Genomic DNA, 27,937 nt, shown 5'->3' on the forward strand with positions numbered 1-27,937 from the left:
TATATAAAGAACTGTTATGACTTATATAAAAGGGAACTCTAGAGCTACTACTACTACAGTGCTGAATCTGTACCTTAACTCTACTGTAGAGTTAGAAGAAGACAATAACTCACCTTCACCATTGGGCTCAATAGAAATATTCACACCTGAACAGAGAATTCTCTCTGTCCTACACAAACCCTCACTTCCTCTCTATCTGCCTGTCGAACAACTTTGCATGTCGTGTTGGCTCCCACTCCCTACCTATTCCACAATAGTCCTCTACCTGGCTATCTACTTCCACCTCGGCTCCTCCCAGCTTCCTTCCCAGGTTACAGTCCACTTTGTCCCAACTTTGTCCTTCTCCTTGTCTCAGATCACTTTATTGCAAACATCTACCTCATATTCAACTCTCACATCACTTTATTACACACATCTACCTCATATTCAACTCTCAGATCACTTTATTACAAACATCTACCTCATATTCAACTCTCACATCACTTTATTACAAACATCTACCTCATATTCAACTCTCACATCACTTTATTACACACATCTACCTCATATTCAACTCTCACATCACTTTATTACACACATCTACCTCATATTCAACTCTCACATCACTTTATTACAAACATCTACCTCATATTCAACTCTCAGATCACTTTATTACAAACATCTACCTCATATTCAACTCTCAGATCACTTTATTACAAACATCTACCTCATATTCAACTCTCACATCACTTTATTACAAACATCTACCTCATATTCAACTCTCACATCACTTTATTACAAACATCTACCTCATATTCAACTCTCAGATCACTTTATTACTAACATCTACCTCATATTCAACTATCACATCACTTTATTACAAACATCTACCTCATATTCAACTCTCACATCACTTTATTACAAACATCTACCTCATATTCAACTATCACATCACTTTATTACAAACATCTACCTCATATTCAACTCTCAGATCACTTTATTACAAACATCTACCTCATATTCAACTCTCACATCACTTTATTACACACATCTACCTCATATTCAACTCTCAGATCACTTTATTACACACATCTACCTCATATTCAACTCTCAGATCACTTTATTACAAACATCTACCTCATATTCAACTCTCACATCACTTTATTACAAACATCTACCTCATATTCAACTCTCACATCACTTTATTACACACATCTACCTCATATTCAACTCTCAGATCACTTTATTACACACATCTACCTCATATTCAACTCTCACATCACTTTATTACAAACATCTACCTCATATTCAACTCTCAGATCACTTTATTACAAACATCTACCTCACATTCAACTCTCACATCACTTTATTACAAACATCTACCTCATATTCAACTCTCACATCACTTTATTAGAAACATCTACCTCATATTCAACTCTCACATCACTTTATTACAATCATCTACCTCATATTCAACTCTCAGATCACTTTATTACACACATCTACCTCATATTCAACTCTCACATCACTTTATTACAAACATCTACCTCATATTCAACTCTCAGATCACTTTATTACAAACATCTACCTCATATTCAACTCTCACATCACTTTATTACAAACATCTACCTCATATTCAACTCTCAGATCACTTTATTACAAACATCTACCTCATATTCAACTCTCAGATCACTTTATTACACACATCTACCTCATATTCAACTCTCAGATCACTTTATTACAAACATCTACCTCATATTCAACTCTCAGATCACTTTATTACAAACATCTACCTCATATTCAACTCTCAGATCACTTTATTACAAACATCTACCTCATATTCAACTCTCACATCACTTTATTACACACATCTACCTCATATTCAACTCTCACATCACTTTATTACAAACATCTACCTCATATTCAACTCTCAGATCACTTTATTACACACATCTACCTCATATTCAACTCTCACATCACTTTATTACAAACATCTACCTCATATTCAACTCTCAGATCACTTTATTACAAACATCTACCTCATATTCAACTCTCAGATCGCTTTATTACACACATCTACCTCATATTCAACTCTCACATCACTTTATTATAAACATCTACCTCATATTCAACTCTCAGATCACTTTATTACACACATCTACCTCATATTCAACTCTCAGATCACTTTATTACAAACATCTACCTCACATTGAACTCTCAGATCACTTTATTACAATCATCTACCTCATATTCAACTCCCAGATCACTTTATTACACACATCTACCTCATATTCAACTCTCAGATCACTTTATTACAAACATCTACCTCACATTCAACTCTCAGATCACTTTATTACAAACATCTACCTCATATTCAACTCTCAGAATACTTTATTACAAACATCTACCTCACATTGAACTCTCAGATCACTTTATTACAATCATCTACCTCATATTCAACTCCCAGATCACTTTATTACAAACATCTACCTCATATTCAACTCTCAGATCACTTTATTACAAACATCTACCTCATATTCAACTCTCAGATCACTTTATTACACACATCTACCTCATATTCAACTCTCACATCACTTTATTACACACATCTACCTCATATTCAACTCTCAGATCACTTTATTACACACATCTACCTCATATTCAACTCTCACATCACTTTATTACAAACATCTACCTCATATTCAACTCTCAGATCACTTTATTACAAACATCTACCTCATATTCAACTCTCAGATCACTTTATTACAAACATCTACCTCATATGCAACTCTCAGATCACTTTATTACACACATCTACCTCATATTCAACTCTCACATCACTTTATTACAAACATCTACCTCATATTCAACTCTCAGATCACTTTATTACAAACATCTACCTCATATTCAACTCTCACATCACTTTATTACAATCATCTACCTCATATTCAACTCTCAGATCACTTTATTACAAACATCTACCTCACATTCAACTCTCACATCACTTTATTACAAACATCTACCTCATATTCAACTCTCACATCACTTTATTACAATCATCTACCTCATATTCAACTCTCAGATCACTTTATTACACACATCTACCTCATATTCAACTCTCAGATCACTTTATTACAAACATCTACCTCATATTCAACTCTCAGATCACTTTATTACAAACATCTACCTCACATTCAACTCTCACATCACTTTATTACAAACATCTACCTCATATTCAACTCTCAGATCACTTTATTACACAAATCTACCTCATATTCAACTCTCAGATCACTTTATTACAATCATCTACCTCATACTCAACTCTCAGATCACTTTATTACAAACATCTACCTCATATTCAACTCTCAGATCACTTTATTACAAACATCTACCTCACATTCAACTCTCACATCACTTTATTACACACATCTACCTCATATTCAACTCTCAGATCACTTTATTACAAACATCTACCTCATATTCAACTCTCACATCACTTTATTACACACATCTACCTCATATTCAACTCTCAGATCACTTTATTACAAACATCTACCTCATATTCAACTCTCAGATCACTTTATTACACACATCTACCTCATATTCAACTCTCACATCACTTTATTACAAACATCTACCTCATATTCAACTCTCACATCACTTTATTACACACATCTACCTCATATTCAACTCTCAGATCACTTTATTACAAACATCTACCTCATATTCAACTCTCAGATCACTTTATTACAAACATCTACCTCATACTCAACTCTCAGATCATTTTATTACAAACATCTACCTCATATTCAACTCTCAGATCACTTTATTACACACATCTACCTCATATTCAACTCTCAGATCACTTTATTACAAACATCTACCTCATATTCAACTCTCAGATCACTTTATTACAAACATCTACCTCATATTCAACTCTCAGATCACTTTATTACACACATCTACCTCATATTCAACTCTCACATCACTTTATTACAAACATCTACCTCATATTCAACTCTCACATCACTTTATTACAAACATCTACCTCATATTCAACTCTCAGATCACTTTATTACAAACATCTACCTCATATTCAACTCTCAGATCACTTTATTACAAACATCTACCTCATATTCAACTCTCAGATCACTTTATTACAAACATCTACCTCATATTCAACTCTCAGATCACTTTATTACAAACATCTACCTCATATTCAACTCTCACATCACTTTATTACAATCATCTACCTCATATTCAACTCTCAGATCACTTTATTACACACATCTACCTCATATTCAACTCTCAGATCACTTTATCACACACATCTACCTCATATTCAACTCTCAGATCACTTTATTACAATCATCTACCTCATATTCAACTCTCAGATCACTTTATTACAAACATCTACCTCACATTCAACTCTCACATCACTTTATTACAAACATCTACCTCATATTCAACTCTCAGATCACTTTATTACAAACATCTACATCACATTCAACTCTCAGATCACTTTATTACAAACATCTACCTCATATTCAACTCTCAGATCACTTTATTACAAACATCTACCTCATATTCAACTCTCACATCACTTTATTACACACATCTACCTCATATTCAACTCTCAGATCACTTTATTACAAACATCTACCTCATATTCAACTCTCAGATCACTTTATTACAAACATCTACCTCATATTCAACTCTCAGATCACTTTATTACAAACATCTACCTCATATTCAACTCTCAGATCACTTTATTACAAACATCTACCTCATATTCAACTCTCAGATCACTTTATTACAAACATCTACCTCATATTCAACTCTCACATCACTTTATTACAATCATCTACCTCATATTCAACTCTCAGATCACTTTATTACACACATCTACCTCATATTCAACTCTCAGATCACTTTATTACACACATCTACCTCATATTCAACTCTCAGATCACTTTATTACAATCATCTACCTCATATTCAACTCTCACATCACTTTATTACAAACATCTACCTCACATTCAACTCTCACATCACTTTATTACAAACATCTACCTCATATTCAACTCTCAGATCACTTTATTACAAACATCTACATCACATTCAACTCTCAGATCACTTTATTACAAACATCTACCTCATATTCAACTCTCAGATCACTTTATTACAAACATCTACCTCATATTCAACTCTCAGATCACTTTATTACACAAATCTACCTCATATTCAACTCTCACTTCACTTTATTACAATCATCTACCTCACATTCAACTCTCACATCACTTTATTACACACATCTACCTCATATTCAACTCTCAGATCACTTTATTACAAACATCTACCTCACATTCAACTCTCACATCACTTTATTACAAACATCTACCTCATATTCAACTCTCAGATCACTTTATTACACAAATCTACCTCATATTCAACTCTCAGATCACTTTATTACAATCATCTACCTCATATTCAACTCCCACATCACTTTATTACACACATCTACCTCATATTCAACTCTCAGATCACTTTATTACAATCATCTACCTCATACTCAACTCTCAGATCACTTTATTACAAACATCTACCTCATATTCAACTCTCAGATCACTTTATTACAAACATCTACCTCACATTCAACTCCCAGATCACTTTATTACACACATCTACCTCATATTCAACTCTCAGATCACTTTATTACAAACATCTACCTCATATTCAACTCTCACATCACTTTATTACACACATCTACCTCATATTCAACTCTCAGATCACTTTATTACAAACATCTACCTCATATTCAACTCTCAGATCACTTTATTACACACATCTACCTCATATTCAACTCTCACATCACTTTATTACAAACATCTACCTCATATTCAACTCTCACATCACTTTATTACACACATCTACCTCATATTCAACTCTCAGATCACTTTATTACAAACATCTACCTCATATTCAACTCTCAGATCACTTTATTACAAACATCTACCTCATACTCAACTATCAGATCATTTTATTACAAACATCTACCTCATATTCAACTCTCAGATCACTTTATTACACACATCTACCTCATATTCAACTCTCAGATCACTTTATTACAAACATCTACCTCATATTCAACTCTCAGATCACTTTATTACAAACATCTACCTCATATTCAACTCTCAGATCACTTTATTACACACATCTACCTCATATTCAACTCTCACATCACTTTATTACAAACATCTACCTCATATTCAACTCTCACATCACTTTATTACAAACATCTACCTCATATTCAACTCTCAGATCACTTTATTACAAACATCTACCTCATATTCAACTCTCAGATCACTTTATTACAAACATCTACCTCATATTCAACTCTCAGATCACTTTATTACAAACATCTACCTCATATTCAACTCTCAGATCACTTTATTACAAACATCTACCTCATATTCAACTCTCACATCACTTTATTACACACATCTACCTCATATTCAACTCTCAGATCACTTTATTACACACATCTACCTCATATTCAACTCTCAGATCACTTTATTACAATCATCTACCTCATATTCAACTCTCAGATCACTTTATTACAAACATCTACCTCACATTCAACTCTCACATCACTTTATTACAAACATCTACCTCATATTCAACTCTCAGATCACTTTATTACAAACATCTACATCACATTCAACTCTCAGATCACTTTATTACAAACATCTACCTCATATTCAACTCTCAGATCACTTTATTACAAACATCTACCTCATATTCAACTCTCACATCACTTTATTACACACATCTACCTCATATTCAACTCTCAGATCACTTTATTACAAACATCTACCTCATATTCAACTCTCAGATCACTTTATTACAAACATCTACATCACATTCAACTCTCAGATCACTTTATTACAAACATCTACCTCATATTCAACTCTCAGATCACTTTATTACACACATCTACCTCATATTCAACTCTCAGATCACTTTATTACACACATCTACCTCATATTCAACTCTCAGATCACTTTATTACAAACATCTACCTCATATTCAACTCTCAGATCACTTTATTACACAAATCTACCTCATATTCAACTCTCAGATCACTTTATTACAATCATCTACCTCATACTCAACTCTCAGATCACTTTATTACAAACATCTACCTCATATTCAACTCTCAGATCACTTTATTACAAACATCTACCTCACATTCAACTCTCACATCACTTTATTACAAACAGCTACCTCATATTCAACTCTCACATCACTTTATTACACACATCTACCTCATATTCAACTCTCAGATCACTTTATTACAAACATCTACCTCATATTCAACTCTCACATCACTTTATTACACACATCTACCTCATATTCAACTCTCACATCACTTTATTACAAACATCTACCTCATATTCAACTCTCACATCACTTTATTACACACATCTACCTCATACTCAACTCTCAGATCACTTTATTACACACATCTACCTCATATTCAACTCTCAGATCACTTTATTACAAACATCTACCTCATATTCAACTCTCACATCACTTTATTACACACATCTACCTCATATTCAACTCTCAGATCACTTTATTACAAACATCTACCTCATATTCAACTCTCACATCACTTTATTACACACATCTACCTCATATTCAACTCTCAGATCACTTTATTACAAACATCTACCTCATATTCAACTCTCACATCACTTTATTACACACATCTACCTCATATTCAACTCTCAGATCACTTTATTACACACATCTACCTCATATTCAACTCTCACATCACTTTATTACAAACATCTACCTCATATTCAACTCTCACATCACTTTATTACACACATCTACCTCATATTCAACTCTCAGATCACTTTATTACAAACATCTACCTCATATTCAACTCTCAGATCACTTTATTACAAACATCTACCTCATACTCAACTCTCAGATTATTTTATTACAAACATCTACCTCATATTCAACTCTTAGATCACTTTATTACACACATCTACCTCATATTCAACTCTCAGATCACTTTATTACAAACATCTACCTCATATTCAACTCTCAGATCACTTTATTACAAACATCTACCTCATATTCAACTCTCAGATCACTTTATTACACACATCTACCTCATATTCAACTCTCACATCACTTTATTACAAACATCTACCTCATATTCAACTCTCACATCACTTTATTACAAACATCTACCTCATATTCAACTCTCAGATCACTTTATTACAAACATCTACCTCATATTCAACTCTCAGATCACTTTATTACAAACATCTACCTCATATTCAACTCTCAGATCACTTTATTACAAACATCTACCTCATATTCAACTCTCAGATCACTTTATTACAAACATCTACCTCATATTCAACTCTCACATCACTTTATTACAAACATCTACCTCATATTCAACTCTCACATCACTTTATTACAAACAGCTACCTCATATTCAACTCTCACATCACTTTATTACACACATCTACCTCATATTCAACTCTCAGATCACTTTATTACAAACATCTACCTCATATTCAACTCTCACATCACTTTATTACACACATCTACCTCATACTCAACTCTCAGATCACTTTATTACACACATCTACCTCATATTCAACTCTCACATCACTTTATTAATAACATCTACCTCATATTCAACTCTCAGATCACTTTATTACACACATCTACCTCATATTCAACTCTCACATCACTTTATTACACACATCTACCTCATATTCAACTCTCACATCACTTTATTACACACATCTACCTCATATTCAACTCTCACATCACTTTATTACAAACATCTACCTCATATTCAACTCTCACATCACTTTATTACACACATCTACCTCATACTCAACTCTCAGATCACTTTATTACACACATCTACCTCATATTCAACTCTCAGATCACTTTATTACACACATCTACCTCACATTCAACTCTCACATCACTTTATTACAAACATCTACCTCATATTCAACTCTCAGATCACTTTATTACAAACATCTACCTCATATTCAACTCTCACATCACTTTATTACAATCATCTACCTCATATTCAACTCTCAGATCACTTTATTACACACATCTACCTCATATTCAACTCTCAGATCACTTTATTACACACATCTACCTCATATTCAACTCTCAGATCACTTTATTACAAACATCTACCTCATACTCAACTCTCAGATCACTTTATTACAATCATCTACCTCATACTCAACTCTCAGATCACTTTATTACAAACATCTATCTCATATTCAACTCTCACATCACTTTATTACAAACATCTACCTCATATTCAACTCTCACATCACTTTATTACAAACAGCTACCTCATATTCAACTCTCAGATCACTTTATTACAAACAGCTACCTCATATTCAACTCTCAGATCACTTTATTACAAACAGCTACCTCATATTCAACTCTCACATCACTTTATTACAAACAGCTACCTCATATTCAACTCTCAGATCACTTTATTACACACATCTACCTCACATTCAACTCTCACATCACTTTATTACACACATCTACCTCATATTCAACTCTCAGATCACTTTATTACAAACAGCTACCTCATATTCAACTCTCACATCACTTTATTACAAACAGCTACCTCATATTCAACTCTCACATCACTTTATTACAAACAGCTACCTCATATTCAACTCTCAGATCACTTTATTACAAACAGCTACCTCATATTCAACTCTCAGATCACTTTATTACAAACAGCTACCTCATATTCAACTCTCACATCACTTTATTACACACATCTACCTCATATTCAACTCTCACATCACTTTATTACAAACATCTACCTCATATTCAACTCTCACATCACTTTATTACAAACAGCTACCTCATATTCAACTCTCAGATCACTTTATTACAAACAGCTACCTCATATTCAACTCTCAGATCACTTTATTACAAACAGCTACCTCATATTCAACTCTCACATCACTTTATTACACACATCTACCTCATATTCAACTCTCACATCACTTTATTACAAACATCTACCTCATATTCAACTCTCAGATCACTTTATTACAAACAGCTACCTCATATTCAACTCTCACATCACTTTATTACAAACAGCTACCTCATATTCAACTCTCACATCACTTTATTACACACATCTACCTCATATTCAACTCTCAGATCACTTTATTACAAACAGCTACCTCATATTCAACTCTCACATCACTTTATTACACACATCTACCTCATACTCAACTCTCAGATCACTTTATTACACACATCTACCTCATATTCAACTCTCACATCACTTTATTAATAACATCTACCTCATATTCAACTCTCAGATCACTTTATTACACACATCTACCTCATATTCAACTCTCACATCACTTTATTACACACATCTACCTCATATTCAACTCTCACATCACTTTATTACACACATCTACCTCATATTCAACTCTCACATCACTTTATTACAAACATCTACCTCATATTCAACTCTCACATCACTTTATTACACACATCTACCTCATACTCAACTCTCAGATCACTTTATTACACACATCTACCTCATATTCAACTCTCAGATCACTTTATTACAAACATCTACCTCATATTCAACTCTCACATCACTTTATTACAAACATCTACCTCATATTCAACTCTCAGATCACTTTATTACAAACATCTACCTCACATTCAACTCTCAGATCACTTTATTACACACATCTACCTCATATTCAACTCTCACATCACTTTATTAATAACATCTACCTCATATTCAACTCTCAGATCACTTTATTACACACATCTACCTCATATTCAACTCTCACATCACTTTATTACACACATCTACCTCATATTCAACTCTCACATCACTTTATTACACACATCTACCTCATATTCAACTCTCACATCACTTTATTACAAACATCTACCTCATATTCAACTCTCTTATCACTTTATTACACACATCTACCTCATACTCAACTCTCAGATCACTTTATTACACACATCTACCTCATATTCAACTCTCACATCACTTTATTACACACATCTACCTCATATTCAACTCTCACATCACTTTATTACACACATCTACCTCATATTCAACTCTCAGATCACTTTATTACAAACATCTACCTCATATTCAACTCTCACATCACTTTATTACACACATCTACCTCATATTCAACTCTCAGATCACTTTATTATACACATCTACCTCACATTCAACTCTCAGATCACTTTATTATAAACATCTACCTCATATTCAACTCTCAGATCACTTTATTACACACATCTACCTCATATTCAACTCTCAGATCACTTTATTATAAACATCTACCTCATATTCAACTCTCAGATCACTTTATTACAAACATCTACCTCATATTCAACTCTCAGATCACTTTATTACAAACATCTACCTCATATTCAACTCTCACATCACTTTATTACAAACATCTACCTCATATTCAACTCTCACATCACTTTATTACAAACATCTACCTCATATTCAACTCTCAGATCTTTATTGTAAGTGCACTTTATTAGAAACCTTTTATTATTTATACTCACCAGTTTTCTGTCCTTTAGTAGCATCGGGCAGCAGTGGATTCTTGGTATCCTTCATCTCCTCACTAGTGTGTGAGGATCCATCACTGCTGTTATCAGCTGAAGAAAAGAATGAATAAAATACAGAAAAGTTTATTTTTAGAAGCTACAATACAGATTAAGTGTCTGCAAAAGCTTTGCTGTACAACTGTCTGATCTCCCAATGGTGAGAAACTCCACTGCAACTTCTTAAACTGCCACTATTACAGCACCACTAGAGCTCAACACGCTCGGAGGAGAACACTAATAACACTAACACTTTTGGTATAAAAAAAAAACAAATTTTGCTACATTTGCCATGAAGGTAATTACATTTTTGCAGTAGTATTACTTGAAACTTGCATAATAAATACTATTACGAGTGTTCTTCAAGTCTTTAATTGTGTTATTTGATCATTCTTTGATTTTCTAGTTTTATTGGAGTCTAAATTCTGGTCTAAATACAATCAAATAGGGTTTTTTGCTATCCCTTTACTCCAAATTCCTACAGTAATATAATTTGAAATGAAACATGATTAATACTATTTTCTTTTTTAATAATAGTTTAAATTGTGGTCTGTAGATAACAAGGTTTAAAATGTAGTATATTTAACCTAAAACAGATGTATTTTACATTTTTAGGCTCTTCCAATGTTCTACAGATATTTTCTACAGGCATTTTATGTGTTTCTGTTGTAAATGTGCTAATTAGAGCTGGTTAAACAATGTTTATTGAGTGTAAAACTCTTGTGTTTAATTGACATTAATTTGTTTAATTGACTGTCTCTGCAGGAAAGGCGAGTGCAGTTTTCTCCCCCAGCTCCACTGTGCCCGCAGCTACCGTAATACACAGTTTATACGAGCACTCCAACTTTCACACAGATCATCTTTTCTCCAACAAATATCTTACTTTTGTACTGCTTATATATATATATATATATATATATATATATATATATATATATATATATATATATTATGTGTTAAATGTTTTTTATTTTTAATGTCATTATTATGATTACAACTATTATGATAGTTTTTCATGAAAAAACTTGAAATGATAAAAACAACAATGACACTGACGCTGAGCATTAGGATTCTGAGGAACAGCGATGAAGACTGGCGGAGGTCCTGCACCATCTGAAATACAAATTATTATAAAATAAATAAACAACAGAATAAAAATAATAAAATAAATACATTTAAATTTAAATAAATAAATGAATGATATGCATTTAAACTGAATATGACAATGAAATAATAACTTCGAGCTGAATATATTTAGGTTTAAAAAAAGTCCTGCTGATAGAATAGTGTTTAAGGACATGGACGATCAATGTGGTGTAAAAAAAGCAACAAACATGATCATCTTTACTGAGAGGTAAATAAACATCCAATCAGGGGTGGGTTTCCCGAAAACGATCAATCTTAGTGAATAACGAACGAACTAACGAATGACGTGAGTAAAGAAGTGCGAGTGTTCTGCGAGTGTTTCCCAAAGAGCTTCAGAAAGCGAAAATTAAAGGAGGTTAAAGAACGTCTTTGTTGACTCCTCCCCCAAAACAGCGCACTCAATCGATCCACAAATATCGATTCAACACTGCCAATATGCAGTATTTATTCACTATTACACCCTTAAAACGTAGAAATGTGTTGTAATCATCAATATTATACATATTCTGAAATTTAAATTACAAAAAGATGTACTTTGGCATTAATAAAATACTCCTAAAGATACATATGACTAAATAAATAATAAAAAATCTAATCTATTTAAAACATTAAACTTTTTTACTTTTTTAAAACTATTATTGTTAGTATATATATATATATATATATATATATATATATATATATATATATATATATATTAATATATATTATACTAATATTATAAATAGTAATTTGGCGAATAATATCAATTTATTATTATAATTATTAATAATAATATAAAAATATAATATATAAAAATATATAAAAATAATATAATAATACATATACGTATGTTATATATATTAAACCAACATGAGTATGCTCATCCAAATCACCATCTCAGTTGGGTTTAGGTCAGGGGATTGTTAAGGCCATGCACCTTTTTGTTTACTAGATAATTCCATATGCGTCAATTAATAGTTTTCATGGTTTTAATATTAATCCACAATGTAAAAAAAATAAATAAAAACATTAAATGAGACGTGTCCAACTTTTGACTGGTATTTATATATTGGCGAGTTGACACACCCCAGAGTTTGCCCAGATGAACGGCCACAATGTTGGTTAGAATCACCTGATTAAGGAATAATATTAAATATTACCTGCACTTTCACCGATACCCTTTACAATACGTGTAGGTGTGATTAAAGACACCGCAGGCGTCCCCTGCACCGGACCTACAGTACCAGGAATTTTACCAATATCATGGAAATATATAGTGTTGTGCTGTAATTCCCGGGCTGGTGGGAATTGTGTATATAAGTGTGTGTATTCCACAGTAACAGCCTGAATACAGAATCCACGGACTTGTTGACTTTGCAGCTTTGCTTAGACCGTGAGCATCATCTGCAGGAATCTGGATTTTAATAATGGGTTTGCCCAGTTAGACTACAAGCCACAGACAAATTGGCATTATATATGGCATTATATGGCAATATAATATAATATAATATAATATAATATAACTCATTCACTCACTTACTCACTCATCGTCAACCGCTTTATCCGTTAAGGGTCGCGGGGGGGCTGGAGTCTATACCAGCCGGCTATACACCCTGGAAAAGCCGCCAATCCGTCGCAGGGCAGACAGAAACAGACAGACACACAGACACATCCACTCACACACTCACACCTAAGGGGCAATTTTTCATTTTTATCCTACATCCAATTAGGTCTTTGGACTGTGGGAGGAAACCGGAGCACCCGCAGACACAGGGAATAATATAATATAATATAATATAATATAATAGTAACAATAATAATAATAATAATAATAATAATAATAATAATAATAATAATAATAATAATAATATAATTGATTATAATTAATAGTAACATAATATAATTGCTTCAACCACGGAAATGAACATTTTTCTCCCTCAAAATTGGCGGTCCCTGGTGTTTAAGGTGCTGAACTGCAAGTAGAGATCCTCTAAAGAAGCTCGTTAAAAATAACGACTGGGTGAGGGCACTCGTTAATCTGCGAGCGAGTTTACGTAGTACTTTAGTTACGCACGGGTTTGGGAAACACTCTTTAATTAACGATCAATCTTAAGTACGAGTTAACGAAGTTCTTAGCGTTACGAAGCTTTCGGGAAACCCACTCCTGATCCTTTAACTAGAAGGGAGTGGGATTTCAACAAATGTCCCTTGGTCTGTTTAACATAAACAAAGAAATATATTTACTGCCTTTCTGTATTATAGTTTGTGTTTGAAGAGACTGAGGCTGTAGTGAGTGGTGATCAGTTTTAAATATTAACTCTTATATTTCTTCTTTAAACAGAATCTGTACTGAAACACTTATACTCACCAAGCATCCTCTTCCTTCTAAGAACAAAGAAGACCACGCCCAGCACAATCAGCAAGATCACAATCAACCCTCCAACTGCTCCTCCAATCAGTACCAGTCCAGCACCGTTATTGGTGTTTACTGTAAAGAGAACAGATTCTAACATCAATCACAGAGTTATATTTCTGCAGAAACACACAGTAGAACAGAGTTACTGATTTACTGATCCTGATTCATCTGCTGATGTACATAAACAAGCATAACACAACACATGCATACATCTTTTTATAAACTCAAAAACATACCAATAATAAATAATCAATGGAGGAAATTAATCACTAATTAACTGACTTATTATGGGCATTTTGAAAATGATTACCTAATAAAAAGTGAAATAAAATATTTTAGAATTGTTATAGGAACAGAGGTGTGAAGTAATGAAGTACAAATACTTGGTTACCTTACTTAAGTAGAAATGTTGTTCATCTATACTTTACTGCAGTAATTATTTTACATTTTCACACAATTATCTGAACTTTCTCCTCCTTACATGCTAATAAAAATATCCTCATTACTCCTGTTTCATTTCAGCTGGTTTTCATTCTGGCTTCTCATCGGTTAATAAAACCCCTATCCAGATAAATCTCTCCATCCAGATAGAGTGAATCTGATTCTGATTGGATGTAGAGAAGTATAAACATATACCATTCTGACTCCCTATTGGTTTGTACTGTGATCCATCACACCTGTGGGCGTGGCCTACCACCCCCACACCCTGAAACAGGGAGGAGCCTAGTGCAAAATCCCAAATTATATTACCAACATTAACATTTTAATATTGTAACATTATAGTCATTATGGCTTTTAGAAAAATGTGTTTTGGGGAGGGAGGGGTGGTGTTCCTCTTACATTTCTGAAAAACTACTACTACAAATCTAATGCAGTGGAATTCGTGGTTAAAATCTGCAATAAGTGTCACCAATCACAGTTATATTTACCCCATTTCTTTATCACTGGTTCTGTGAGGGAGCTGTGAGACACGTAACAGTCGTATTGGGCTTTATCATCTTCCTGTATCTCCACACTCTTCCTCAGCTGGTAGGTTCCATCATTATTGGGTCTGACTCCAGAAGATGTGATCAGATGATCAGGAATTGAAGTGCCGAACTTCCTCAGACTCATCTTCACGTGTTTGGGGTAGAATCCCGTGGCCATGCAGGTCAGGATCAGCTTTCTCGAGTCTCTTACTGATTTCTTTGCAAATATATGAACAGCAGGTGTAGCTGAAGAGAGAAAAACACATAATTTAGCCTTAAATCATAACAGACAGCTCATGACCTGTTCCATTACATTAATGTGTACACCTTACATACATTCCAGTAAACTCAACGTCGTTATTTAAACATTTTAAAGTAATAGTAAACCAACCAAGCATAACATTATGACCACTTCCTCAGCTTCACTATATTTACTATAATTGTAGTTGCATACTTTATTATTATCCTTCTTTCACCCTGTTCACCCTGTTCTACAGAACCTACAGGATAGAAAACCACCACAGAGCAGCTATTATTATTACTATTATTATTATTATTATTATTATTATTATTGTAAGTGGATCATATACAGCAGTGAATAAATGAAAAGCACGTTTTGAGTAAATTCTGTTTTGCTATAATAATGATAATAAATATGGAAATGGAAATACACAGGTTAAAGCACATTGAACAGAATAAGAATCAGTTCTAAAAAAAACTGGTTGACTAGTGGCAGAATTTTTTTAGATTTGCACTAAATTTGACATGCCGTTTATCAATCTCACATTTTGATAAGACCAAGAAATCCTAAATTTAGTCCATTTAGGTTTGTCAAACACCTAAAAACACACAAAAAAGCAGTGCTTTGAGCTTAGCAGAGGATCCCAACGACTGATACGGCTCAATATTAAGCATTCAGAGGATATAATTACTGAATTAAAACTGATTCATTCACATATGTGACCCATAATGTTTACAAATGTCAACATTTTAGATCATTATTTTCCTACAATCTCACCTGTGTGCAAAAAGAGACTAGTTAATAGAACAAAACTTCAAACAGTTAATAACTAGTGTTCACCAATGAATATATAAAATTTTACTGAATATGACAACACCAAAGATACGCCATTAAATCACACTCTGAATGAGATATTCATGAATAGCGTCCCCTACAGCCCAAATTGTTAGAAACATAATACATAACAGTGGCATTACAAAGTCCCCACCCTAAACATGCAATTCAAGTTTCATCATGATTGGACAAATTATCAAACGATTAACAATGATGAATAAACAATGCAAATTCTTAATAAACTTGTAACAATGTATTGAATAAGACTGCTCAATTATTATGTCAAAATATCACTCTTTGAATAAGATATACGTGATTAACTATTTCAGAATCATATACTGAACCAGTAGTCATGTTTTGTTAAAATCTGCATCAGCGATCAAAAGTTATAGCTGTTTAAGTATATTTGGCTCTGATCCAGAAGGATTCCAGCTCAGAAACGTAACTTTCTTTGGGTAATTATTGAGGGTCACACTTTGCTGAGTATTTTGATACGAAATTTCTGACTGGTCAGACGGACAAGGACTTGTTCGCAAAAGTAGGTTATGCATATTATGCATATTAGCAGTTATATTAAAGTGGGTGGAGTTTAACAGTCAAAACTGCTGTTTGTTTGAGTGTAGGTCTTACGAAGGTCTTACTACACAAACTACAACTACAGACCAAGTTTGAAAAAAAAAAAACAATAGTTAAAAACTAAAGAAGAATTCTGAGATCTGACGATTGATTTAAAGCAACAAAGTAAGTAGGTATTATTATACTCAGACCCACATTTTCACAGTGCAGTGCAGACCCAAAGCCTCATAACAGTTCTGTGAATATTTATTGTGTTTTTTTTTTATTTCTGTCACATTTATATATTTTAGATCATCTTAATAATTTTAATATTTGAAAAATATTTAATGGAAATTATCCAGATACTTACCCTGATTAGATTCAGTAGTTCTGTACTGTAAATACGTCTTCAGTATTTCCACACACTGCTCACATTTCCTAACAGTATTTTGCACAAAGTTCCACTCCTCCTCCCTCTCTCTGTTCTTCTTCTCCTCCGGAGTTATCCAGGTTTTAGAGCTAAAGTTAAACTGAATCAGATCTTCTCCATCATAACCGAATTCATTAATACTGTTTAATACAGTCAGAGATCCATCAGAACTCTGTTCACCCTCACAGCCGTGCCTCCACTGAAGAACATGACCGTCTGAAACAGAAGAACACATTCAGTCAGAACTCAACACAGATCTTCAGCCTTCAAATAACTTCCATTCACTCACATACAGTTCTCTTTCTCACCAAAAGACTGCAACGTGCCAACACAGATAGTAATGATGGCTAAATAATCCAGATACGTGCAGACGTAAAATACATCATAAGATTTATTTTAAAAAAGAGAAGTGCCAGGTCAGTTCAGAAACTAAAGAGCAAAATGCTTATAAAACTATAAAATGCTTTTATATATTTTTGTGGGTGTAAACATTTGATGTGTCTCCATAAAGCTTCAGTTTTGTCTTATCAGTCTAAAGGACATTCTCCCAGAAGCTTAAGGGCTTTTCAAGATGCATTTTGACAAATTCCAGTGTCCCTTTTTTAAGATTTGCTTTTAAACGTGATTTCCTCCTTGGTCTTCCATTAAGTTCACCTTGGCTAAAACAATCTGATACTGATGTAATTTGTCCCATTGGAAGTTGTTCTGGGCCCTATCTGTATAAATATCTATCTTAATGTTTTGCATCAGTTTTCCTCTTCAGACACGTCCAGCATATTTCTAACAACTTCTGACTCCTGATTCCTGAAAGCCGAATTTCTAACAGGGGTTAGCAGTCCTACAGTCCTATAGATTTTTAATTTCTGAATAATAAGGGCAGCTGTAGTTAAAGGAACATCAAGCTGTTTGGTGATGGTCTTCTAGACTTTATCTTTAACATGTTTGTCTATAATTTTCTTTCTAATCTCTTGAAAAACTCTTTTCTTAGGTTTCTATGCTCCATGTTCAGTGTGGTTCAGCTCACCCTTTCAATAGTCTGACTGAATACAAGTTTGAAGACACCTGTGATGCTAATTACGGGACAATCCTTAGTTTAACCTATGATTCTCCTATGGTCAAATTATGTTCTATTTTTTCAAGGGGAACTACACATATTCATATGACAAAATATGTGTCCAAAAATATATTTAACAAATGCATTTTGGCCATACATTGCAAAAACATGCGTTGTAAAACATCTAACCTAAAAAGCTGTAAATTATTACTTTTTCATCATGTTTAATTAGTAAAAAGTCAGCAAGAGAACATCACGGAAAATGTGGTACCAATTTCTTTTAGTTCCGTTTCATAAATATATTGTATTTCCTGTTTTATCTTTTTTATCTGATAACAGTTAGTAGTCTGGTTAAGTACTACAGCTGAGTACTAGTCAAAACCAGGAAATCTGATCCAGAGTAAGGTGTTCAGTCAGGTACCATTTTGTGTGACATGAGGAAAATTTGCATTAACATGAAAATGGCTCCTGCACACTAGATCACAGTGGAGGTGTAGGACACTTCTGCAGTGTTTTCGTTTGGATTCAGTGTTTAGTTTAGTGTTGGAAATAAAAAGTAAAAAAACATTAATCAGGTAAATAGTTTTAGCAATAAACAAAAACAATCCATCTTGCTTGTGTTTATAGTCGTTTAATCTGTCGTTAATATGTTAAATTTTAAAAGGTGCCTTGATTGATTTTCCAGACTTCCAGTCTTCCTAATCGGTCTCAGCAACATTCAGTACACTAGCACTAGATAACTTTTCACTTGTCCATCAATATTTTGACAATAAAAATGTTTGAATAAAAATGATTGTTTGTTTTGTCACAGAGGAGTAAAGTGTTTTGTCTCATTTCATTATTTCAGGGTTGAAAAAAATCAGTGTCACTGAAAAAAACAATAGGAAGTCAGTTGTGAAGCCGAGTGTTAAAGTGTAATGAAATTCAGCTTGATGGTCAGTTTTAAACCCTAGATATACTGTTCACTACAGCAGAAGTAAAGGCACCGAAAGAGAGGAGCAACAACGTGAGCAGGGTGTAAAAAAAAAAGATCTAAATCACCACTTCCTCTGCATGAAGATCCGGATATGTAACACAATATGAAATAAAAACAGCATTTCTCACCTGCAGGGTTGGAGAACTCGTTCATCATTATATTGAAGAAGTTTTCTATCCGTTGTCCGTCTTCCTTCAGCATATCAGTGCTGTTTTTCCAGGTAGAGTCTGGAATGTTCTTTAGCCACTCTGGTTTAAGAGTTTGGGATTTTTCTGAGCAGTCTATGTGTCTGTCATCCAGCAGTATTACAGCACTGTGGTTAGTACCGTTCTGGATAGTGTAGATATAATACAGTGAATGTACATCTGTGGACCAACAGAAATACAACAATGAGCGGGTTTCACATTGGTGGAGACACATATGCTACCATGAAACAAAAGCCAACGCTATCCTCTATAATATTAGCTATAAGCTGATTCAACTGTAGTAAAGGCAGTAAATCACTGTATGTATAGTGACTTACAACAAAACATTTATGGAATTACAGTAAACCACAAATAATAAAATAAATAATAAACAAAATACAAGATAAGTCCACAAAGATCTATTTACAAAGTAAATATGTTACATTGTATTACATGGTACTGATTTCTGTCCTTTTTTTTTCCTGACATGAAATAATCAGTGCAGTGGCTGTTTTTATTCATTTATAACATAAAAGCAAATTTTGTATGCTCTCTCCAGGAGCTGAGATTAAGGTAATGTATATAAGAGAGCACTTTGGTTCCTGAATCACTTTCTCTGATTTTGCTATTTATAGGTATACCTTAACGTTGTTGTTGTTTTATTCTATAAACTACAGACAACATTTCTCCCAAATTCCAAATAAAAATATTCTCATTTAGAGCATTTATTTACAGAAAATGAGAAATGGCTGAAATGACAAAAAACTGAGCTTTCAAATAATGCAAAGAAATCAAGTTCATATTCAGAAATCAATATGGAATAATTCTGGTCAGAGTTTTTATGCATCTTGGCATCATGTTCTCCTCCACCAGTCTTACACACTGCTTTTGGATAACTTTATGCTGCTCTACTCCTGGTGCAAAAATTCAAGCAGTTCAGTTTGGTGGTTTGATGGTTTGTGATCATCCATCTTCCTCTTGATTATATTCCAGAGGGTTTCAATTTAGTAAAATCAAAGAAACTCATCATTTTATTTGGTCTCTTATTTCTTTTTCTTTTTCTCTTATTTTCTTTTTCTCTTATTCTAGCTGATTCTGATATCGGGTGGTACCTTTCTCCCCATCCCCCATCCCCGATTCATATGCAAATAAGTATCTCTACTTCCTTTCACTTATTTGATGCCTCACAACGTTTTCACTTTCTTCAGTTTTTACATTTGTTCATGTTTGGCTTAATCATTAAAATATGATCCTCCGTTATAGTTGTTCTGCTTCAAAGTATTACCAATCATAAACCCAAAACATAAAAACACCAAAAAAACCAACCAACTTACTAATGGGACTTTTAAAAGTGAAAGTAACTTCTCAAACAATACCCTATCGGGTTATCAAAAAACTCACCTCCAAACACAGCCCGAAGAAAATCAAACAGAATAAATAAAACTAATCCTTTAACAGGAGTCATCATCTCCTCCCCGAACTGATATAATCACATTAAATTACACAGTTCTGCACCGAGACTCAGAGCAAGAGAGACGCGACGAGAAACGACCCACTCAGGAAGTGCACTGAAGCGTTTACCTGAACGAGTTGAATCTTTAATCCGACTCCTCTCAGTGAACAAGAGCCGAATCAAATAGACATCGATAGATAATTGCTGTTTACTGTAATGAATGTACTGTGTTTTCTAATTTAAGTGAAAGTTCATAAACAAAAGTACAATGAATATTATTTGATCAATTAAATATTTGATTATTTTGGCTGATTCTCAAAAATAAGTGGAGCTACTGACTGAAGATCGCCTCCAGATAAACTGAGCCAACTGATCTGACTCTCTGAATCACTGTAGTTTACCCCTACTGTTATGTTACGGGTCAAATCTGTTATATTTAAGGAGAACTCTGGTGTAACAAACAGCAGAGATGTAGTAATGATTCAGGACGCTGTTACACATTACAAATACCTGCTTTCATATCGAAATACTTTAAATGATGCTGTTTAACATAGACAGACATATGGTATAGCATATTAATGCATAAGTGAAAAAACAGCGTCCTGAATCATTACTACACAGTAAAATGAGCAGTGCTGGATCAACACCTAAAGAGTTTAACACTACTTTGGAGCATATATGGTCACACTCTACAGAGAGTCAAAATTACACTGATAGCAGTGATTAATGTTTAGTGTTAATATGACACTGTGCAGTGTACCATTTACTCATGCTAGTGTTGTTCATTAGTGTTATAGCAACACCTAAAGAGTTAATCTTGCACTGTTTGGAGTATATATATATGGTCCCACAATACAAAAAGTAAATATTACAGAATTAAAGTGTTAAAATTAGTGGTAATGATATTGAATAATGAAAATTAAATAAAAAAACAAAACAAAAAAGTATAATTTTTTATTGTTCAGGTTCTTGGTATTTTTTTATTTAAAATGCATCACATTTAAACACATTCATAAATATGAATTAAGTTGCAGTAGGGTATAACAGGAGTAATTTCAAACAGTGCAAAACTTACCTATTGCATAGTTTAAGGTGGACCAGTAAAAAATCCACCTTAAATGGTAGCTACAGAAGTTGTCTAGCTCGCCTACATGGTGGGACTTCAAACGGCAGAATTTAACGACCGTGTAAATTAGCTGGATATCTAGCGTTGGTTTCCTGAAAGAACTTTTAAATTTCACCTCAGCTAGCAAACTAGCTAGCTAGCTATTTAACTTTAGGTTGTTTCTTGTGATAAGTTGCCCGTTTCACGTAAGCTAAGGCTAGCTAGGTTGGCTAACCTAGCCTTTTCTGGCAAGATGTTCCCTATTCAACCCAAGTTAAAGCTAGCTAACCAGCTATGTTAGCTGTTTCTTTTAAGAAGTCCCTATTTAGTTTAGGAGAACGTAGGTTAATTCTTCTCCTCAGCTAGCTTAACTAACTAGCTAAAGGGCATTCTGAGACTTTGTATTACAAATGGCACCAAAATTAGTCTCTGTTGCAGGCTAGCTTGCGAGCAAAAACACAATAGGGCTATGACAAAAATAAGTAGCCCAAAAAGGATTCCACAGGATTAACAAAAATGCATGTAAACAATATTTAGAAAAAAACACATTTAATACAATAAAAAACAATTAAAAAATATTTAATGTTACTACTGTGGTGTATTAAAATGGTAAAAATGTATTCATATGAAATTGTATAAGGAGTCTGTCTGTCCTTTTGTACTAATTATTCTTTTTTCTGTAATAAATTTTCTTATATACAAAGAACAGTATCAGCGAAGACTTATTTCATGCATCTACATGGCATCACAGCTCAAGATACTACACTACTTATCAAATTGGAGAGTTTCAGGGAAAAAAGACACACCTGATGCTATCACTGAATCACAAAGAAAATGGCAGCTGATAAAATTAGGAGGCGGAGCTTGTGAGACAGAATAAAACTGGGAGGAGTTGAAATTTGATAACTCTGGAAAGTTGTTAGGATAACACCCAGGGAGTCAAAAAATGTTTTACACTATGATTTTAATACTATAGAGTTTACTGTGTACATCTTTGCCCTATCAGAAAACCGTGTGTAAATCAGGTATACACTGGTAGAGTTGTGATTATTATAGGTGTATTAAACACCTTCCTCAGTGTAAAGGTCAACCTCACCTAATATGACGATGTGACTCTTAGAGCTTGTTTGATTACACTGTTCTAATCTTAAAACAGACACCATAGGTTTCTGTCTTGTTAGATAAAATAGTCAGCCCTCATGAAGCTCAGAAATAACTCAGGTAGTTCCACAAAATACTGATTAAATATACAGTTTTTTAGTCGATCTCAGTCAGAGTAAACACATGAATTTTTACCTATGGCTACATATGAATCACTCAAAAGAATTAATCAGAGATCATAAAATAAAACAGAATATTTGTTGAGATAAAATAAAAATTATTTATTTAAACAACAACAACAACAAAAAACACAATATACTACAGGACAAAACTCCCCCGTTTTTTTTTAGAACGTTTTAGCAATCCCAGTCACAATTTCTGCATAGAAGCAGAATAGATATGCAAATAATTCTATGAATAAACTACATTAATTTTGACCATCTAGGTGGTGATGTTACAACCTGGTCTAGGTCAGCTCATAACATAAATACAGTGCAGCTTTTCAACCTTTTGCCACATTTCAGGCTTCAAACATAAAGATATGAAATTGTGGAAACAAGAACAAAATTTATTGGACATTTTAAACTTTTTTTGGAACACAAAAATTTGCCCATTCTTCTTTATAAAACAGCTGGAGCTCAGTGAGGTTGGATGAAGAGAGTCGGTTTGTGATGAACAGCAGTTTTCAGCTCTTTCCACAGATTCTCCATTAGATTCAGGTCTGGACTTAGACTTTCTGCCATTCGAACACCTGGATACATTTATTTGTTTATTCCATTGTAGAGTTTGCTTTATGTTTTGGATCATTGTCTTGTTGGAAGATAAATCTCCGTCTCAGTCTCAGGTCTTTTACAGACTCCAAAAGGTTTTCTTCTTCCTGAATGATCCTGTATTTATTTATCTCCATCCATCTTCCCATCAATTTTAACCATCTGAAGAAAAGCAGGCCTAAACCATGATGCTGCCACCACCATGTTTCACAGTGGGGATGATGTGTGTTCAGGGTGATGTTCAGCTGTGTGGCTTTTATGCCAAACATAACGTTTTGCATTGTGGCCAAAAAGTTCGATTTTGGTTTCATCTGACCACAGAACCTTCTTCCATGTGTTTGGTGTGTCTCCCTGGTGGCTTGTGGCTTTAACTTTAAACAAGACTTTTTGATTGGATTTCTTCTTGCCACTCATCCATTAAGGCCAGATTTGTGGAGTGTACAACTTACAGTTGTCCTGTTGACAGATTCATCCACCTCAGCTGTAGATCTCTGCAGTTCATCCAGAGTGATCATGGGAGGATTGTGCTCGTCTTGACCCTCCTGATGGGGGGATATACTCAATGGGTGGGACACTTGGCCAAGACAATTTGGGAGAAAATAAAAAATGAAATTATATATGTAAAGAAAAAAAAATAATAATGTGTTACTGATTCCATATTAATCGCATGCATTAATGTTTTAACATTGACAGTGCTGTATTTCCAAATGCTGGGAGTAAATAGAGATGGGCTATTGCTACAACCCAAGTCCATTTCACACCAGATTTCACCTTTTACAGCTTAAACTAATGCCAGAAACAAGAAGATACACAATTTTACACAGTCCAGCTCAGTTAGTTCTCTCTGCTGGTGTTTTTCTGACATATAGGATACACTTTTATTCAACTTTCAGGTCTGCATACTTACCAAATACGCTCTAAAACAATCAATATTAGTGATTAAAAGAAGGTGAGTTTGATGCCTCCTGTAATGTTTTACATAATATATAATAATGGTGCATTAAAATGACCTGCAGAAAGAGATACACTTGTTCCTGTCAGATGTGATATGATAATGTTTTTACTAAATTAACAAGCACTATGTAAAAATATCTGTAATTCAGTTTGTGTTGAATATTTCCATCATCTGTTTACACTGTGTGTATTCCTTATTTTTTGTATTTACTTGCTTGTTTATTGTAAAGATAGCTTTGTTTATTTTCTTGTTTTTTGTCTCCTTTCTACATCTTTACTGATATTAATCAGTGTTTTTTATTAAAATAATAGTCATTTTTTCTTTTTCTCCAGTGACAGTCTAGTAAAAATTTTGTGAAGATTTTGTGAAATTGTGGCATTGTGTTACTACCTAAAAACAGTTAACATAAAAATACATCACATAATTCTCATACAAATCTGTGGCAGGTTTGACACAGATATTTTTGAGTCATTACTGCTGGAACTGAGAGATGAGTCCAGACCAGCGAAAAGAAAAAGAATAAATAATTAAATTAAATTAAATTACATTTACATATATAACCTGTGGTTCCAGCAGAAAGTAGCAAAGACTCAACAATATCACCCCCAAACCACAAACTACTTAACCAGTTAAATCACATAAAACCAGAGATACCTAGCACATATGTTCTGCCAGACAAAATTATAAATAAATGTATGATATAAAATGAGCCGGTATGGTATGCATAGGCGTAGGAACCGGGGGGGATGGGTGGAACATGTCCCACCCAATATTAGAAACAGGTGGATTTGTCCCCCCCAAAAATGATATCAGTTCGCTCAGGTCAGCTGTACTATTAATGAGGAGACAGACCGGACCAATCACGGAGCCGGTTCAGGTATTAAGTCACGCCTCTCAGTAGAAACAGCCAATCAGCTTGCTGGTTTTGCGGCGCGCGGAGCAGAGGCAGTTTGCTGTTGGGGAAGCCCCGCCCCCTCGCTGTGAGATTTAGCAGCGGGATCGGGACGCAGCAGCTTCATCTGATTTTAAAACAGATCTGGATATACGGAGATTTTACTAAAAGAAAGGTAACGATAGGCTAACCACTTCAACTGTGATGATATGTTTCTGATAGCTGGTTAAAAATACACGTCTCTGAATCAGCACACAGTTTAAACCCACTGTGATTAATGAACTGCAGCTGTGTTAGTGAGTTAGCTTAACTTTGGAATTAGATAGATTGGGAGTCAGGGTTAAAGGAAAAAAATAAAATATAGATGTAATGTTTCCCTGTACCTGATCAGCTAATCACTTTAATTTTAGAAGCTGGATGTAGATGATTGCCAGAATTTCGTACAGTACTTTAAGTTGGTAGTTTAAAGCAGTTACTTAACCCCGATCACTGCCCTAAACTAGTGTTTTCCACCTGATCAGCTAATAAACAGTCATTTACTGAGTTTACCTGTTAAAATCCTTTAGCCCCCTATGGAGCCTAAATTAATCATGTATATCCACCAGAGGAAGCTCTAGAATATGCAGAACAGTTTTAATATGCAGTAGAATATGTAAGAACTGGGTTCAGAAACACTGCTGTAACGTGACTTCTGTTCATTTGTATTTCACAGTAAGACCACATATCCTGACGTTTATAAAAGTCTCTATGAAACGTAAAGTTACATTCTTTTACATAAAAGGACACCATCTTAAGAAGAGCTCTCAGTAGAAAAAATAAAAGTGCAGGAGAAAATGTAAATATACAACAGAATTGACATGCCAATACATAATAATAATAATAATAATAATAATAATAATAATAATAACAATAATAATAATAATCTGTTATATTATTTTAAATATTAGGTGATAACTGAAAAATTTTGTCATATGTACATAATTCAGACATTGCTTGCATAATTTTTCTAACAACAGTAGCTGTAATGTGGAGTAACATGTTTAGGTTGTAAAATCACCTTATAATAATAATTTACTTTTAATTAAAAGTAATTTCCACAAATGTTGTTCTAGGAAACTATTGGGTGGGCTTGGGTTCATATTGGCAAATGTGTCCCCCCCAATATCAAGCCCGCTCCTACGCCCTTGATGGT

The 27,937-nt window shown here is 33.8% G+C and overlaps 1 protein-coding gene and 1 long non-coding RNA gene across 2 annotated transcripts; both read right to left on the reverse strand.

Moving 5' to 3' along the window:
• Positions 1–227: 227 nt before the first annotated feature.
• LOC125788899 (uncharacterized) lies at positions 228–2,365 on the reverse strand. The gene is made up of 3 exons (XR_007429871.1): positions 2,306–2,365; positions 1,404–1,444; positions 228–1,362 (listed from the first exon to the last, which is right to left on the reverse strand). It is a non-coding gene; the product is annotated as an uncharacterized LOC125788899 (long non-coding RNA).
• Positions 2,366–12,427: 10,062 nt separating this feature from the next.
• Positions 12,428–21,600, reverse strand: LOC125788853 (H-2 class I histocompatibility antigen, alpha chain-like). Its single transcript, XM_049472730.1, has 7 exons — positions 21,582–21,600; positions 20,413–20,649; positions 18,195–18,470; positions 16,156–16,440; positions 15,179–15,298; positions 12,739–12,795; positions 12,428–12,492 (listed from the first exon to the last, which is right to left on the reverse strand). Exons 1-7 carry the CDS (start codon positions 21,598–21,600, stop codon positions 12,428–12,430), a joined length of 1,059 nt encoding a protein of 352 aa, XP_049328687.1.
• Positions 21,601–27,937: the final 6,337 nt, after the last annotated feature.

This window comes from Astyanax mexicanus, unplaced genomic scaffold, assembly GCF_023375975.1.
Source record: "Astyanax mexicanus isolate ESR-SI-001 unplaced genomic scaffold, AstMex3_surface scaffold_31, whole genome shotgun sequence".
Taxonomy (NCBI): Eukaryota; Metazoa; Chordata; class Actinopteri; order Characiformes; family Acestrorhamphidae; genus Astyanax; species Astyanax mexicanus.

What these genes read in the sequence shown, in the direction of transcription:
- LOC125788853 (XM_049472730.1), bottom strand. An exon ending in AACTACTGAATCTAATCAGG is followed by an intron (nt 16,441 to 18,194) that starts GTAAGTATCTGG and finishes TTCTCTCTTCAG; the next exon opens with CTACACCTGCTGTTCATATA. An exon ending in TCAGAATCCTAATGCTCAGC is followed by an intron (nt 12,493 to 12,738) that starts GTCAGTGTCATT and finishes GTATTACGGTAG; the next exon opens with CTGCGGGCACAGTGGAGCTG.